Genomic DNA, 18,598 nt, shown 5'->3' on the forward strand with positions numbered 1-18,598 from the left:
CGGACCGGGAGTGTTCAAAGAGAGAACAAAGTCAGGTGAATATAGTTACAAGTTAGATACTTGACATAGGTAAAAACTTGACTTTAAATGACCACAGATGGTCAAAACCCACAGTACAGTGAGGTATCTGGTAAGTGATAATCTATTAGGTCATTATGGTGTCAGTTTGGTTGTTTAGAAGTCCAAGGTGGTGTAGTTAGACGCCACATGGACCGTGAACTTAACGTTGTGAAATTAAAAGCGGTAATTCCAATGTCTGAGCGTAAGCAAGTTTTACAATGCTGTCATGAGACAAAGTGTGAAGGTCACATAGGTATACATAAAACTATAGAGAAAATACGTCAGTCTTTCTATTGGCATGGTTTGCACTCCGACGTTAGGACGTATGTTTCCGGTTGCAATCAGTGTATTATGAGAAAACGCCCAATGAAAAGAAAACATGCCTCGTGGAGATTAGAGAATAATGGTCGTCACGAGAGTAGCCTGTATGGCTGATAATATAAATAAGTGAAATTCGGATTATGTATAAATGTTGTTGAATTTAATTTTGTAATTTAAAATATAACATGCGGGACGCATGTAGATTGAGGCGTGGGTTATGTAATCTTTATTGGTCGTTAAGGTTACAATCAATTAGAATCTTAGTGTAGCAATGCATGGTTTACGCTTGAGAAAGAGTTACATAGACTAAGACGTGTGGCGGGAAAATTAGTAGCCGGGTCGAAAGTAATAGGGGTGATCGTAAGGGACTCTCTATGCTTCGTAAGAATAACAGTTAGAGAACACCCTATCCAGTATATAGTGGTATCGACCACGGGTATATAAGAGAGTGAGAATCAGCACTTGAGGCTGTCAGTTGGCTGTCGATGAGCCGTCACATTTCAACAGAGCGTACGTTGGTTATATTAAGCGCTAGTAAGTGCCTTAATATTCAAAGGACACTTTGTACCAGGTACAAAGTAAACGTGCAAGTTGAACGGATTGACAAGGCAGACTGTTCAACTCGGAGGCCAGGCTGTACCAGCCTGCACTGTCTGGTAGTGACAGACTGTCCGATCAGAGGACAAGTTATACCAGGCTGCACTGTCTAGAAGTAACAGACTGTCGCATTCGGAGGACAAGCTGTACCAGCCACATTGTCTCATAGTGGTATAACGTCCAATTAGCACTGGTGGTAAGCGGATGGTCGTAACTAAAAGTTACGACCATCCGTTAAAGGGAGACAACTCTATGGATAAATTTTTCTTTTCCGATTTTCGGGCAATAAAAGCTCTAGTTCAACCAAACCGCTTGTCTCATACCAACTAATCGTTAGTGCGTTGATATTAAGATAAAATTTGATACATAATAACATTCTAGTTTTTGTAAAATTATCATTAAAAAATTCGAGCATGATGGTCGTAACTAAAATATTATGAATGTTGAAGATGGTCGTAAGTTACATTTGTGATGGTCGTAACTTATTATAAATATTTCCGAATAAGGCAATTCAAGAGTTTTAAAAGTGGCTTTTTATTACATAAATAAAATTTATATGGTGTTTCATTGGCGGAACCAGGGGGAGGGTTCCTGGGGTTGGAACCCCCCCTTTTTAACGATTAATGCATTTGAATGGGCAAATATAGTTGGACCCCCTTTTTTATCCTAGGTTGGGAACCCCTCCGTTATAAAATGGATGGATGAGCCCCTGTGTTTTTATTTTTCTACATACAACGTATAATAAAGCAATTTCGTCGTCGGCACAAGAGAAAGTCATGCAAAGCGAGACTATGATTTAATTGTCACAGCGCGATCGTTTACACACTATTTCTCGCAGATATAGACTACATGGAAGCTATCAACGACAGGGACCACGACGGGCAGGACACATTAGTAGAAGTAGAAGTACGTATTATTAAACTAAATAACATTATTATCTGTTTATTTGTTGTGATTGGTAGCACGTACACGGCTTTTGTGTACATTTTATGGTAATGTTTAGTATTATGTACACTTGTGTTGATCCAATGCTAAACATATGGAAATTTTATAGAAAATGTACAGCCTTTACCATTGTACCTTAATATTTTGCGAGTATGTACTTGATATTAAAAAGGAATACGCGCATGCATTTCTAGCAAAGATTTCCTAAATACATGTTGAAAAATTATATATTGGTTTAAATACATAAAGATACAGACCAAATCAAGTACACCTTCTAAGGTGCGCTCGACTTTATGTATCTGTAGATACAGAACAGTGGGGAAAAAAAAAGAAATAGAGAACAATGGAAAAATAAATGTTAGAATGTTTTTTTTTTTTATTTTGTTAGGTTATAATGTACATGTATGTCAATGTTTGCTCATTTTTTTTAAGGATGAACTATTAAACACCTCGAACGGTAAGAATTATTAATTTGTTAGTTTTAGAGCAATAGTATTATCATATGTTATATATATAAAGAAGATGTTGTATGATAGTCAATGAGACAACTCTGTACAAGAGACCAAAAGAACACAGAAATAAACAACTATGTCACCATAAGGCCTTCAACATGAGCAAAACCAATACCGCATAGTCAGATATAAAAGGCCCCGAATATACAATTTAGTTGATTTTATATTTGTTATGTTCATTTTTTTTTAATTTGTTATTGTTTATTTTTCAGTATTGTGAAGAGGTTTTAAAACAATAAATACTAACATAATTGTATGTCCAAAAAAGATTGATATGCCATATAAATAGCAATCATTAATTTTCTGGAGTGATGGATTTCTTTTAAAATTATAAAAAGTATATACAGTTTTGCTTTCGGCCTTTCATATGAAATTAAATTGATCGAACAGAACAAAGCGGAAATCCTCATGTTTTTGCTCATTTTTCAATACAAAAAAAATACAAAAAAGACCTTAGTTATAGTGATAAGTTCATCAAGATTGATGTATTGGTTCTAATACATGTGAATTAGTTTAATAGATTATATTTGTTCTGTCATAATTATGATGACTTGTTAGCCTGGAACATATGAAATATATCAAATTCACAATCAGGATTATCTCTATGTATTGTAGATTTCGAGTTAAGATGCATAAAAAGTAACTGTGCCAAAATTTCAACAACAAAAAGGACAATATATTTGAAACTTTCTAATTAGGTTTGTTCGTTAAGTGTTAAGAGTATTTGCTTGTTTAAATGTTTTTATCACTCTTCATGAAGAAAGTAATTTTCATAGTTACAGTGGATGAAATTGAAGCCCTGGATGGTTCTATTGTGACATTCCGACAACCCGAGGTAACTGCTCAAAGCACGCCAATGTACAAGGATAGATTGAAAGGTAAAATAAAATAAACGGTGTTCTGGTTCATAAAGTAGGGTAAAAAGGGACCCATACGTTTAGACTGATGGTTCATAAATTTTATACGCCCTCTTAATATCGCTTTGACATTCTTTAACAAACTTTACAAGTGTGGACACATATCAATGTCATATATTCATATAATAAATAACTGTTAATCACTAGCTTACGTTTAAAAGGAATTGCATAGTGTTTACTCAATTTGTTAAACTTTCACATTCTTAACGTTTATATTGAAACGGGACATTGTAACAACTGATCAATAAAGTGTTATGGCAATTATTTTTATCATGAAATATACTATTTCAGATCTTAACCAATGTGAGACGTGTGGCAAAGTGTACGAATCTAGGCCCGGCTTCCTTTCTCACATAGCTATGAAACACACACAACCTAAATATGTGTGCAAATTATGCAACCAAGGATTTCAATCCAAGACCTTGTTTAAGGCACATAGGCTTCGGCATGTGGAGGTAGATATACTTTATAGCGTTAAATTCATATACAATCAATGCAAATGACTTATTTTTTTAAATCGCAATGCTTCAATTATTGCCCCTTCATAGGTCATCGGAGGGGTTTTAAGTTTTATCCCTGTACGTCAATATGTCCAGTTGAAAGTATTGTGAGCTTCAACTGATGGACTTGAGTATAGCCATCATTGATCCTAACAAAGTTCAGCATTTATAACCATTTGTTATAAAATCACATAACATATATATTTATACATTGTTATACATTTGTATATTCACATTTCTATGTGTGTAATTTCCCCAGAAAATTAATGAAAATCAATACATGTATGAATACCTTTTATTTCAGGAAAAACAGTTTAAGTGTGATGTTTGTGAAAAGGAGTATGTGCACAAAAAAGACCTAAATGCACATATCAAGGCAAAGAACGGCAACGATGCAGGATATAAATGCACAAAGTGCAGTAGAGTTTACCAGTATGCACAGGGCTTGCAGAAATACATAAATGCTATGCACAAAGAAATATCATTTGCATGTGCATTTTGCAATGCAAGATTCATGTATAAAGCTAATCTGACTAGGCATATAAAAAATAAACATTAAAATAGAGGATTTTCACTTATCTTTAACACACACGTTGAATAATAATTGTTGAACTTTGTTTGTCGGGTATAAACTCAAGTTTTGTGTATCTGCGTTCTGTTACTTTTATACGTTTTACTATTTTTAAATATACAACTAAAGTGTTTAAAAGAATATACTATTTCAAATTGAGAAAGGAAAACGGGAATGTGGCAAAGATATAACAACCGGGACATATAGCAGACAATATTTGTTTATTTGTCTATAATTCCATTAACTCGTCATCCAGTATACCAAACCTCCTGTGGGGTAAGACTTTTTCTTCATTGGTTTTGTGAAAAGAACGTGCCCCCTCTGCACCTTTGCCTGGTAACCCGTATGGTGTTATAGTACCGCTTTTTCTTTTTGGATTTTTGGTCTTTCTCTCCTCCATATCAAACACATGCCTTCTGAAATAAAGTTTTGAAGAAAATCTTAAAAAAGAAATGTTTGTTTATTGATTAAAACCTTTTCATGTATCGGTCACTTTTGTATATATTTTGCATCTAAACACATTAATACTGGTTGCTTTGATCTTTTTTACAGATTGGTGATGAATTTCTATGTATGGGTTTTGAAAAATAAGCCGATAAAAATGATGATCTTGTAGTACTTATGGGCGATTAGTTTAAGAAATACCTAGCTATTATAAGTCTCCTTTCAAATGGATTAATGGCTTGCAAGTTGGTACCGTCTATTTCCATTGGTATGTTTTCCTGCAGTGGTCTCTCTGGGTACACTCTAGTACGTCTGGAAGTGCGCATGACAAAATGTCTGAAATAGAATATGAAAAAGAATATACATGAGTGCACATTCATTTTTTTGTTCATATTCTACGTAAATTGGTTTATGGTATCAACGTTCTAGCTATGACCCGGAATTAAATAAGGCAAAATAACATTGTTCTTTTTTCTTCTTCAAAATAAACCTTAAAGACAGCTGACTATCAAATAAACGGACATGTTATGGCGGGTACATTAACATCATCGTGATCATCAAATGATTAGTGAAAAACAAAACACGTCCTGCACATGGACTTTTGTAAATACATATAATACTTTCAAAACTTTAGTTTACATAATTAACTGTGAAAACAATAACAACAGCTCCTTTTACCAAAAAAATATGGGAAACATAAAAGCAGTTAAGCTTAAACAAATTAATGTTAAAGGTGCGAGTATTGCTTTGTAGCGGCATTAGCCTGCAACTAGAGTGTTTTTTACATGAGAGTGATATGGCTCTCTCTAAACACGGGTCGGCCCTTTATTGTCTCCTTCCGACCACGGCCTATCATTGTATTTGAAGACCATAATCACAAATGATGTAAAGGGAGACCGGTTTATTTGTAAGCCCTCACTTAAAAAACTATATATCAACATACCTGTCCTCATTTAATCTTTGCACATTCAGATATTGAGCGGCACCTAATGCTGTAGGTATGTCGTCGGGTCGAAGCACACCGGTCCCCTTTGGATCATAATCCTTAGTAAAAGAAAGTTTAAGACTAAATCATATAATGTAAGTACTACATGTACTAGCATAACGTTTTTATTCATCCAGATTATTTAGTTTCATATGTTATTAACAAACTAAAGTCAATATCAAAAAATGTATTTAATATTGTAAAATCTATTGAAGCAGAAGAGGAATAATATGTTTACATAAACAACAAAAAAATTTGTGTATTTGTAAAGGTTGAGACTTTTTCGGTGTTTTAAGGTCAATATGAAAAAAAGATACAGGTTAATCGTTATAATGAGACTATTAACTATATGTGGTATACCGAATCGGACTATTTACCGGATTTGTAATAACATAAGCAACACGACGGGTGCCACATGTGGAGCAGGATCTGCTTACCCTTCCGGAGAACCTGAGATCACCCCTAGATTTTGGTGGGGTTCGTGTTTTTAGTTTTCTATGTTGTGTCATGTGTACTATTGTTTTTCTGTTTGTCTTTTTCATTTTTAGCCATGGCTTTGTCAGTTTGTTTTAGATTTATGAGTTTGACTATCCCTTTGGTATCTTTCGTCCCTCTTTTACACTAAATCAAAATAATAACATCTAAAAATTTACACGAGCACACAATTTAAAATTGACAATGGTAAACCGGTAGAAAAGCTCAATTTATGTGTAAATTCGCATTATATAAAATATGTGATTACCTGAAATGCAGAAAAAAATGTTTCTGAGTCCAAGCTGGTTATTGCCCGTTGATTGTAACTTTCATTACTATCTATCAATGCATAAAGTTGCAGTCGTCGATCAACATTTATCAAAAATCCTTCGAATTGTGCCATAGGCATCCCTTCGACATGTGAACCTGGTGGTGGAAAATGCCCGACTTTCAGAAACTGCAATAGATAATCTCTCATATCTAACAACCATCTAATTCTTTGATGCAATGGGATACCTCAACAATCAATAGCACTGTACCAATTTCTTATCAGTTCGCACCAGAGCGCTTCATTATGACAACCATTTTTATCCATTTCAAGCTGCACTTTGTGACTGAAAGTTGTTTGAGCAAATGCATTACTTTGGCGGTCTCTGAGTTCTTTTGCAATTTCAACTGAAAGACCTGTTCTGTTTTGTACTGACTTCTCTGCAACCTTCCACCATGCTTCTGGCTGTATACCCATGTTGATCATGCCGGACGAACAACATTTTGACCGATTGTTAACTAGTAGGTGGTGGGGATCAATTATTGGTTGTACAATTTGAGAACTAATTTCTGATGATTGTGCGTACCATTGCGGAATGTGATAATGAAAACCAGTGTCAGTACGAATATCCCATGAGCCATTGAACATGTTACTATTATCCCATTCACGAAAAGCATCAAAAAAGTGCATCTGTGCGTAGGCAACATTGACTGCGTCTGACGTCCATGCTTTGATGTGATTTTCTGTCAATGTCTTTAATGGTTTGGGAGTTCTGGTCCGTTCTGGTAAAACAGATTTATCCCCATACACAGGTGATACCATGTTAACAAGTTGAGCTTTTAGTGACGTTGTTGTCAAAACATGACCTGAATTGGTCAGATTTAAAATGGTTTTCAGTTGAAGTACAGTGAAATTCTTCCTTACACTGTCCGCATTGGCAAGCAGCAATCTCAATGACTCGACTGTCATTGATTCCCATTTCGAAGAATCCTTATCGCAATCTAATGCAAGCAAAGCAATTAAAACGGCTACAAAATCTTCTTCAGTTGGTTCATACAACTCAGCTAGTGTGTTGTCAATTGACTCAGTGGTATCAATTTCTCTTAAACTACTAGTACTAGATTTTCAGCAGTTGATTTGCCTGCCAGTCGTACAAGATTTACAGCATCTACGTCCATTTTGTTGATTAAATCAACAGGCAAATATTGCAATATATCCAATTCGGGATCGTGTTGTTTTGCTGCGAGTGTTTCCATGTCACAAGTTTCTTTCTTACTTTTCTGTAAAACTCTAGCAATGTTATTTGGTGACCCGACATGTTTTATCTTCTTTTTTAATTCAATGCTTCTTCCATTAATGTCAAAATTACTCAGTAATTGATCCCTGCTTTTAGTTAGTGGTAGACAGCAATTATTCAGCAGCTTTACCAGTTTGTCGTGTTTTGTCATCTTTACAACATCGGCCCAATACATCCTCATAAATTTACATATTGTGAGTGGTTTTCCAAAATCATTTGCTAATGAAATCTCCAAGAACTGACCATCGAACGCTATCACCCGGACAGACATTTGACGACTATAACATGCATCTACAGCTTTAGTCAACATTTTTCTAACGGATGTCATATATAAACTGAAACCGCCAAGTCCATATTGTATAGGTACCGCATATCCGCCAGTCAGCCTGTGAAGATCAGATGCTACAGTAACCAAGACTTCTTTTGCTGGCTTTCGTAAGATATTGTAGGCATCAGTCAGTGCTGTCGTACACTTTTCTAGAGATGACGCAATGTCGTCTAGGGATGGCATTAAAGGAAATGATTTTAAACCATTTGAGTGACATCCATAAACACCATCCTTCGTTTGTGCTGGTTCACATGAACAAGGTTTTGCTTGCAAAGATGGAAATTCTCCAACGAAGGTACAACTAGTTGAATACTTGTTTAGTCTTTCTAAAAGCTCTTTACTTATCGGATTCCGTTTTGTAGGACGGACAGCACTACCACTTCCATAAATTTCGGTACATAACTCCCAAATGTCATTCATTAGAGCTTGGTCCATAGATCCAGTGATAAAAGTTGAACTTTCCGGTGTAAAACTCAGATAACCTATCTTATTGCATTCTTTTGCTGTCATTTGACTCAATATCTGTGTGGTATAGTAAACAGGAATTTTGTAATGGACGTCTGTAGTTCTTTTCTTTCCAGGCATAGGGCATTTTATTTCAAATGCCATTTCATTTACGTTTGATGCAGTTGTACCAGAGCCATCACCGCTAATAATGGCATACGAATCTCCAATGGGAATCTTTTCGCAACCATCCTCAACGAATATTAGACTGGGAAAGTAGGCTGGTATTATTTTCCCTACAAGAGTTCCAATACCGTTTATTTCCTGCTCTGTTCCATAGTCAAACAATGTTTGTAATTCGTCAGGTATTGCCTCTGTAAGGCCTCCATATGTCTTGTCGAAATGTCTCTGTTGCTCTTTTAAAGTGCTTAAACCTAGAGCTTTAAATATAGTACTGCCCGTAATTCGACTTTCTTTGCGGAGATTAAGCCAGCTGTCCGATCGTTGTTTCGTAATGCGTGCATCATCCTGTGAATCGTCCAATTCAATCCCAGTAAGAGTTCGAAGGCATTTATAATTACTTTGCGAATCAAGAGAAATAGTGGTATTTGTGCCGTAAACGTAATTATTTTCAGTTCCATTAATACATGCTATTGTGAAGCCAAGTTTGTCTATGTAAATCTTTGATGATACTTTGTGAATGTATAATTTTTGTCTACCAAAAACTTATAGCATTCGCCAACTTACTTGTTTTCCAATCGCCTTCAACTACTTTTATTAAGTTTTCTAGATGTATTTTGCGCTTAACGATAAGCTCCCGTAGTTCTTTAATACGATTACTCATATTAAGAATTGTTACTATGAATGCTTGTTTTGCATTTGATAAGTTTGTATCTGAAAAGTTGGTCATTTTATTGAAGCCATCTATGACACTAGTTTCTACAACGGTTTTCACTGTTGACACCACTAAGACCTCATCTGATAGATGCGTTTTTCTTTCTGCTAACGTCGGTGGAGGCTCGTCTCCAGCTAGATCTTCGTCTCCTATTTCTCCAAACCCAATAGCAATTTTTTTCCCATCAATTGACAGTTTGATATCCTTTCCTTGCTGTCTAGCAGCGAATGCGTCAAGGGATAAGTTTAATATACCAGGATGTCCAGCATCAGCTGTAAATCTAGCAACTTCTTTTGTTATGATGGGATTTGAAGGCACAGCAAAGTTGATTTCACAGTCTTTAGGGCCAATGGAACTCTTTTCGTCACCTAAACCGTCTCCTTTGTACCCACGAAAAAAGTTTATTCCCTTTCCTTTGAATAGTTTGTACACCGTGCACCAGAATGTTAAAGATTTGTCATCATATCTCATATGCGATATTGTTTTTGTGTTATAAAACCTTCCAATATCTAAAAGTAGATGAAATGCTATATTCCTTATTAGTACTCCATTCTTAATACATTGTAATATAGATATAAAGTCACTAATGCGATCCATATCCTTCATTTTTTTAATCACGCCTGGGATAAGCTTGAATACATGATCATCGTCAGTTTGGTTGGCCTTTTCATCATGATTGTTAATAGTGGCATTTGGATATTTTTTAAATGTAATGCGTTTCTCGTGTGTGTTAATGTAACATGTATGTCCGGTCTGCTTATATCTGCCAATATCCAGGAGAGAGATACTGAATTCCAAAGATTGGTAAGATCTATCCCCAGTTGTGTCGTTTAAAATTTTTCGGCGTATCTTAAAATTGTCAGATATGTTGTGCTTTTGTAAACTATGGTTTAGGATGTCAGACGGGTTATCAGACATATAGGCACATACCAAATCGGAGCACATAAATGCCTCTGAAAGTGAAAATATAAAGGTGATGTACATGTGTTCTCTTATTTTAAAGATTATCTTCAACATCTCATTTGAAAAAAAAGTTATTAGAAGACCAATCTTCATTTCAGAATATCCTAAAATCAACACTCAGACGAAAAAAATACGTGACAGTTTATGATACATAGATAATTAATCCACAAGAAACGGCAGCATTAGGATGACTAGTTGAAGAAATTATTGTCCCTTACGTTTTTTCACTTAAACCCATATACATTAGAACTGCGTATGTTTTATTTATACTTTTATAACTTAATTTATTCATACTTTAATGAAAGAAATCAATTATTAATATTGTATTAGTAAACCTTATATGAAAGGTGAGATTATGGTTATATGCACAGTAATTTTAAAATCCTGTTATAAAAGCTGGTTTCAACACTAGAGTTACGATCATTTTTCAAAAGTTACGATCATCTTTTAAAAGTTACGATCATCTTTCAAAAGTTACGACCATCTTTCAAAAGTTACGACCATCTTGTGTTAGTTACGACCATCATCCAAAACATTAAAGTTGAAGTTACGACCATCACACATATTAGTTACGACCATCATGCTCGAATTTTTGAATGTCTATTTCACAAAAATTCAAATGATTTTATATATCAAACTTTATTGCAGTACCAACTCGCTAATGATAAGTGTGTATGAGACGAGCAGCTAAGCTCAAATGAACCTTTTACTGCCCGAAAATCGGATAAGACAAACTTACCTCCATAGTTGTCTCCCATTTTCAGATGGTCGTAACTTTTAGTTACGACCATCCGCTTACCACCAGTGAATTAGGAGGACAGGCTGTTATATTGTAAAACTTGTATATATAAGATAAAATTGAGAATGGAAATGGGGAATGTGCCAAAGAGACAACAACCCGACCATAGAAAAAACAACAGCAGAAGGTCACCAACAGGTCTTCAATGTAGCGAGAAATTCCTGCATCCGGAGGCGTCCTTCAACTGGCCCCTAAACAAATATATACTAGTTCAGTGATAATGAACGCCATACTAATTTCCAAATTGTACACAAGAAACTAAAATTTAAATAATACAAGACTAACAAAGGCCAGAGGCTCCTGACTTGGGACAGGCGCAAAAATGCGGCGGGGTTAAACATGTTTGTGAGATCTCAACCCTCCCCCTATACCTCTAGTCAGTGTAGAAAAGTAAACGCATAACAATACGCACATTGAAATTCAGTTCAAGAGAAGTCCGAGTCTGATGTCAGAAGATGTAACCAAAGAAAATAAACAAAATGACAATAATACATAAATAACAACAGACTACTAGCAGTTAACTGACATGCCAGCTCCAGACTTCAATTAAACTGACTGAAAGATTATGATTTCATCATATGAACATCAGGCACAATCCTTCCCGTTAGGGGTTTAGTATCATACCATCATAACATATTTGAGAAGAACATAACCCGTGTCATGCCAACAACTGGCTTTTGAATAAATGTGTTTAGTTCCGATGCAAAGACCCTATAAATGAATCAATATTAACGCCAACATATGCAATCTTTAATGACCTGACAACAGTATCGTAACTATATCCCTTCTTAATAAGTCTGTTCAAAGGTTTTGTTAGTTTTTAAGGTGAATACTGACACCTTTGTGCTTTATAAAGAATATTTCCATAAAAAATTGGATGTGAAATACCTGAACGTATAAGAAGTTCATATTTACTTTGTATCGGCAAGGAGCCCGTGTATATATTTTGGTTCATTGTGTGTAATTAAGATAGTTGTAGTTTTTAGCATTACCGTATTGTTTGTGGACAACTTGGATCCAAGTATTTACTGGAACGGACGTTTGAGATATAAACGCCTGGCTACACGTTACAGAAGTATTCAAACAAAAACTTATACTAAGAGGATACTTGGAAAATGAAATTAATCCATTAATAGATAAAGCATTGAGAAAAAACAGACCAAATACATTATGTTATAAAAAAGAAATAAACAAAACTGTCCACCACTTGTTCTAGCAACTAAATTTAATCCATCCCTCAAACAATTGGGAAGACGAATCATAAAACATTGGCAGTTAATTGAAAATGATATAACTGCTAAGAATTTATTTCCCAGACCACTTATGATTGCTTATCGTGAACTAAGAACGCGAAGGAGTACTTTACCTCGGTTAAAAGATATAATCCCTGTAAAAAAAATTAAAAAGTTATAAGATAAGAAAGGACACAAAAATAATAATGATTTTGCAGATTCACCAGGTGTCGTGCCCTACAAATACCACTACATTTGATATGTTACCACAGCAAGACCTAATAAAATTGTAATTACAAAGTAATTATAGTTATACAAGGCTAGGTAACCTGATGAGGATACGGCCTTGGTAACAAAATGACATAAATGATATCCGAAACACTAGGTGCAGGGTCGGATCCAGGATTCTCGATTTTTTTTGGGGGGAGGGGGGGGGGGGAGGAAAGTTTTATGTCGAGCGAACCTTCGAGTTATGATGTTAAGGTCTCCTACAAATTAGAAAAATCTACAACAATCTCATAACACTCATAACTTACGCACTAAGATATGCATATTGCAAATATATGAGTTTATAAAGCTACAGTTATAAAGCTGCAGCCCCAAAAAACAGAAGCTGAAAAACATGCGAAAATTTTATTTTTATTTTGTGTTCCTATGCAAACCAATCTACAATCAAGACACCAGCACTTGTTGTGAATGGTTTATATTGCAATATCAAGTCATATATATCTCAATAAATCCTTGAACATGTTGAAAGACATGGTGCTGATAGTTGTGGCAAAAAGAGATCCAGCAACATCACAGAAATAGACAATCCTTGTTTGCAGATCGTCAATGTGTCTAAGCCAATTATACATGGTTTCAGTAATGTGAAATAAAACCGGTCCACTTAATATTTCTTAAGCACTCCATAACACTCACTAACACCAGCTCAGACAAACTTGGTTAAGACGATGGAAATATGAAGAGTTGACAGATAGACGGACTTACCGACGGAAGCAAAGTGAGACGAGACAGATCACAACAGCTTACCTGACCAATACTAATATTAAATTTTGCAAACGAAAATTTCTACCTTTTTGTCAGACTTTATATATATATTGTGTTCGCCACAAACCACTAAATTCAGAATGAGATGCATTTACAAGTTCTGTTTATTTTATGGGATCCCATGCATGTAATATGGTAGATAATTCGTCAAAATTTTCAGGTTGCTGCTTAAAACATATTTTATTTGTAAACAAACACAGCTCCGCGTTTGACACCTTCCCTTGAAGCATATCATATGTATAGATATTAATCAAATTGTAAATCAGTTGATGAGCAAGCACGTTGATTCTGTTAAAATGACTGTTTTATATACTTTGAAAGTTAAAAAAGATGGAATGGTCTCTTCTGATACTCAAATAAGTTGAAGACAACCCACGCTTCGCAAATTGTAGGGGGGGGGGGGCACGCTCGCCACGCACCCACCTAAATCCGTCCCTGCGGTTCAGCTGAATCATTTTTAAACCATTAAAAATCGAACACGTCTACTTGATTACCACACATCAGTATAATCTTCTCACAGACACACACCTTTCTAACAATAGTTATTTTACACAAGAAAGGTCAAATCAGGCTACGATAAAAATAACTACAGAATAAATATAAATTATACGCATTAAAACTTAAGAAAAGTCTGTAAAGGAAGCGATATATAATTCACTTATTGACAAAGGTGTTAATTTATTTTGCTTGGATTCGTAATGGACGCGGCAATTAATAAAAAAATTCGTACACCTTACAAAGGTGCATTGCCAATTTTCGTTCTGATTGAATGGAAGCTGATAATTTATATCTGTTTAATCAAGAATAAACATATGCTTGATCAGACTCCTCTTCAAAGTTGCAGTATTGTAATATAGTTCTTTCTAGAACGATAAAACATATTATCACATATTTTGTACGCCCTATATTTTGAACTTTAAATAGTAGTGCATATCAACTTTCTATTCTAGGATAACATTTTTTCCCGAAACTTCATTGTAAAAGTGTCACAGTTTTAGACGAAAAGAGAGTTTCTATAGGAAATTGTATTGTCTATATTCACATAAATGCGATCTAAAGATTTAGTTCTGATTATTTTTTTTCTTTCTTCCGCCTAATTTTTGTTCTTGCGCAGTCCCATTATCCTAGAAGATGTCGCTTTGATATTTGAAATATGATATCGAACAGTAAATGGGCCTTTGGAAATAATCCTATTTAACCGAACACTTTTCTTATAAGAATCATCTCCCAAATACTGTTTTCCATGTGTCGACTATTCCTTCGCAACCGTTTAAGATTACGACAAATTTATTTTACCCAATTGCTCCCTATATGTTCAAGATGTTGAGTTTGGTTTTATCGAGGTGTTCCGGAGACTCTATATGAGAATTATTTCCCCTTATACATTTGATATAAGTGATACACATTTGTTACTGGTAAACCATAAGTGAAAGAGACCTATGGTCTCTTGATATGAGGTCCTTTGTCCCCAAAAAAGTAAAATAAGGTCAAGTCAAAGGTCAAGTTCATACTAAATATTGACTTATTTTCACTGTTTAAGATATCAACAAATTATTTTTATCTAATTGTTAGTTGCGATTCGTAGCAGAATTATTTTGGTTGAAAGAGTACGCGAACATCAAATTAGAGTTTTCTCCCCCTTCTAGTTAAAATTATGCGTTTGGTGATATAACTCGTTAACCATATTTAATTCAGACCTATGGTCTTTTGATTTGAGGTCCTTGATTTATAGCCAAGTGTCATTGGTATATTTTACATTCTAGATTTTGACCTTTGCTTTTATCTCATATGTACACATGATAAAATCGTGGGACTCTTTGCATTATAATTTGATGTTAGAAAACCAACCGAAATTGACAAGACGTAGCTATTTTTTGTTCATATTCAATGTTAAAGTATATACCATATATTTTTGGATACAGTGTCAAGTAAACTAGTAAATAATACCGAAAGTATAATTTTTCAAACAGGAAATCATCTTCCTTATTCATGTTATAATATGAGGCAGGTGTTATCTGTGGAAGAGGACGAAGTCGGAAGACCTTTATACTTAACTATATCCCGTGGTATGGATGAATAAATTAAAAAAATTATAGAAGGCATTCATACCATAACTGATGTATACATGTAGGCGGATCCAGGGTGGAGTAGGCAATTTTGTTTGAAAAAATTGGTTGATCATATATGGAATCACTGAAGCATTGTTGGAGTGATCTCCTTAAGGTTAAATAGTTAATTGGTAATATGTAAAAAAATAAAAATAAATTAACTGTTCATCAAAATTATAAATTTTGAAATACTAAGGCTTTTCTCCTTCAAGAATGTATTACATTAGCTGTATTTGGCAAAACGTTTAGTGATTTTGGTCCTCAATGCTCTTCATCTTCGTATTTATTTGACTTTTTTTGGATTCGAGCGTCACTGATGATTCTTTTGTAGACGAAACGCGCGTCTGTCGTAAGTAAAAAATTCAATCCTGGTATCTATGATGAGTTTATTTATGAAGTACAACAGTTATGAATTATGCTATTTGCACTAACACTTGCAAAGTCAACCTGAAGGGTAAATTCTAAAACTGCATGGTTACATCTTAGATTTCTAGAACCACTGATATATAGTATTCTAAAGTGATAAGACATGTGGAAGGATATGCGGTTCTATTTAATTTTGATGCCAAACATATTAATACAATAGACAATACTAGTAACACTATTGAAGCTAGCGGAGTGCAACTATAGTTAGAACTTGAACATATATGTGCTTTTTAAAGTCTGCATGTGACAAACACTGGTTATGTAGTAAATAATTTTGGAAAAAGTATCAGCTTAATTTCGATACAAATCAATTAAACAAAAAACAATAATGACATACACTACAGCAACAAAAGATAACTTTTGCTGAGCAAGATACTCTTTCTGTTTGATTAGGAGTGGTTGAACCAACTATACATCCCTAATTGATATGAGTATGCCAATCACAATACCTACACTTTGGTCTCGAATGTTGGAACTCCTAAATGTTGTTTCATACCAAAGGGAAATTCAAACTCATCCGATCTAAAATCTGACAACACAATAACTGAAATAATGAACAGACCAACAAATAAACATACCAACAACTGTGCACAAAACATCACATAGACACCCATACGAGTGAGCAACATGAACCCCACCAAAACTGAGTGAAAGATACATTTTGAATCCTTTGTGAGTTGACAATTCTTCATAAAGTGAACAACATGATAAACACAATTAGTAAAACACAATAAGAACTCTTAAACTTGCTGCTTTAAACCTTAACCTAAAGTAGATATGGATGCAGCTGTATTCTTAAAGAGGGGCGAAAGATACCAGAGGAACATTACAAATATACAAATAATAGTCCACTCAACACAACATAGATAAATGAAGACCATACAACACAAACCCCTCCAAAACCTGGTCTAATTCAATAAGTAATGTTCTTGAAAAGGGAACGGGATTGTAGTAAAGACATGAGGAACATATCCGACATCATCTTACATAATGTCTAAAACGAAAATACAAAATATAGAATTAAGTACCAGCATGATCATGAGTTTGACACCTCGTTTTCTCTCAATCACAGGTTCATATTAAGCAAGTTTTCCTTTGATTCGTATGAAGCAACATTATTTTTTGTTGAAATTTTATAGACTGGTGTAAAAGCAATTGGTATAAAAATAGTATTCATCTCTAACTGAGTATAGCGTTGAATTTTAAAACAATATTTGATCGATTCAATAGTAGATAAGAAATCCACCACTAAATTTTTCGGTGATCAATAATCAAGGAACGGATACTTTGACAGTCTTAAATGTGTGTTGTTCTTAGATAATGCTTGACAAGAATCAAGGTTCATTTGACATGTACCGTCAAAGTTATTTCCAGCATACTTTGAATAGCTGAGATTATTCACTTTCTGTAACGGACTATGATGTTAATAGGTATGGTCGTTTATAAAGTTTGTTCTGTATAGTTTGGACACAAATAGCATATAAAAGAGGGACGAAAGATACCAAAGGGACAGTCAAACTCATAAATCGAAAATAAACTGACAACGTCATGACTAAAAATGAAAAAGACAAACAGACAAACAAAAGTACACATGACACAACATAGAAAACTAAAGAATAAACAACACGAACCCCACTAAAACGAGGAGTGATTTCAGGTGCTCCAGAAGTGTAAGCAGATCCTGCTCCACATGTGGCACCCGTCGTGTTGCTTATGTGATAACAAATTCGGTAATAAGTCTAATTCGGTAGGTCACATTCATAAAAGGGAAGGGGATTGTAGTTACGACGTAAGGAACATATCCGATATCATTTGTGAAACGGTTATTCAATAACGGTCAACCAACTCGTGATGGCGTCCGTAAAATTTACGAAGGGATGATTTCAACTTCACCATTTGGAACTCTTGGTTTAATAGCTTCCTTGTGAGCAGCAATATGCGTACGAAGAATCCGTACCAATTGTCCTTGAAACGTTCGTGTGTATACTCACTGGTGGTAAGCGGATGGTCGTAACTAAAAGTTACGACCATCTGAAAATGGGAGACAACTATGGAGGTAAGTTTGTCTTATCCGATTTTCGGGCAGTAAAAGGTTCATTTGAGCTTAGCTGCTCGTCTCATACACACTTATCATTAGCGAGTTGGTACTGCAATAAAGTTTGATATATAAAATCATTTGAATTTTTGTGAAATAGACATTCAAAAATTCGAGCATGATGGTCGTAACTAACATGTGTGATGGTCGTAACTTCAACTTTAATGTTTTGGATGATGGTCGTAACTAACAGAAGATGGTCGTAACTTTTGAAAGATGGTCGTAACTTTTGAAAGATGATCGTAACTTTTAAAAGATGATCGTAACTTTTGAAAAATGATCGTAACTCTAGTGTTGAAACCAGCTTTTATAACAGGATTTTAAAATTACTGTGCATATAACCATAATCTCACCTTTCATATAAGGT

At 34.7% G+C, this 18,598-nt stretch overlaps 2 protein-coding genes and 1 pseudogene across 2 annotated transcripts in view; 2 read left to right on the forward strand and 1 right to left on the reverse strand.

The window, feature by feature from the left end:
- LOC143083543 (dopamine beta-hydroxylase-like) overlaps nt 1-18,598 on the forward strand; it is a 284,123-nt gene that overhangs the window by 120,558 nt on the left and 144,967 nt on the right. The window lies entirely within an intron of this gene.
- On the forward strand, nt 1,631-4,411 carry LOC143084078 (uncharacterized). The gene is made up of 5 exons (XM_076260494.1): nt 1,631-1,884; nt 2,356-2,380; nt 3,212-3,313; nt 3,644-3,807; nt 4,157-4,411. The coding sequence occupies exons 1-5, from the start codon at nt 1,828-1,830 to the stop codon at nt 4,409-4,411; spliced, it is 603 nt and encodes a 200-aa protein (XP_076116609.1). The 5' UTR covers nt 1,631-1,827.
- LOC143084079 (uncharacterized) lies at nt 4,628-7,563 on the reverse strand (annotated as a pseudogene).

The sequence above is a fragment of the Mytilus galloprovincialis genome, chromosome 7, assembly GCF_965363235.1.
Source record: "Mytilus galloprovincialis chromosome 7, xbMytGall1.hap1.1, whole genome shotgun sequence".
Taxonomy (NCBI): domain Eukaryota; kingdom Metazoa; phylum Mollusca; class Bivalvia; order Mytilida; family Mytilidae; genus Mytilus; species Mytilus galloprovincialis.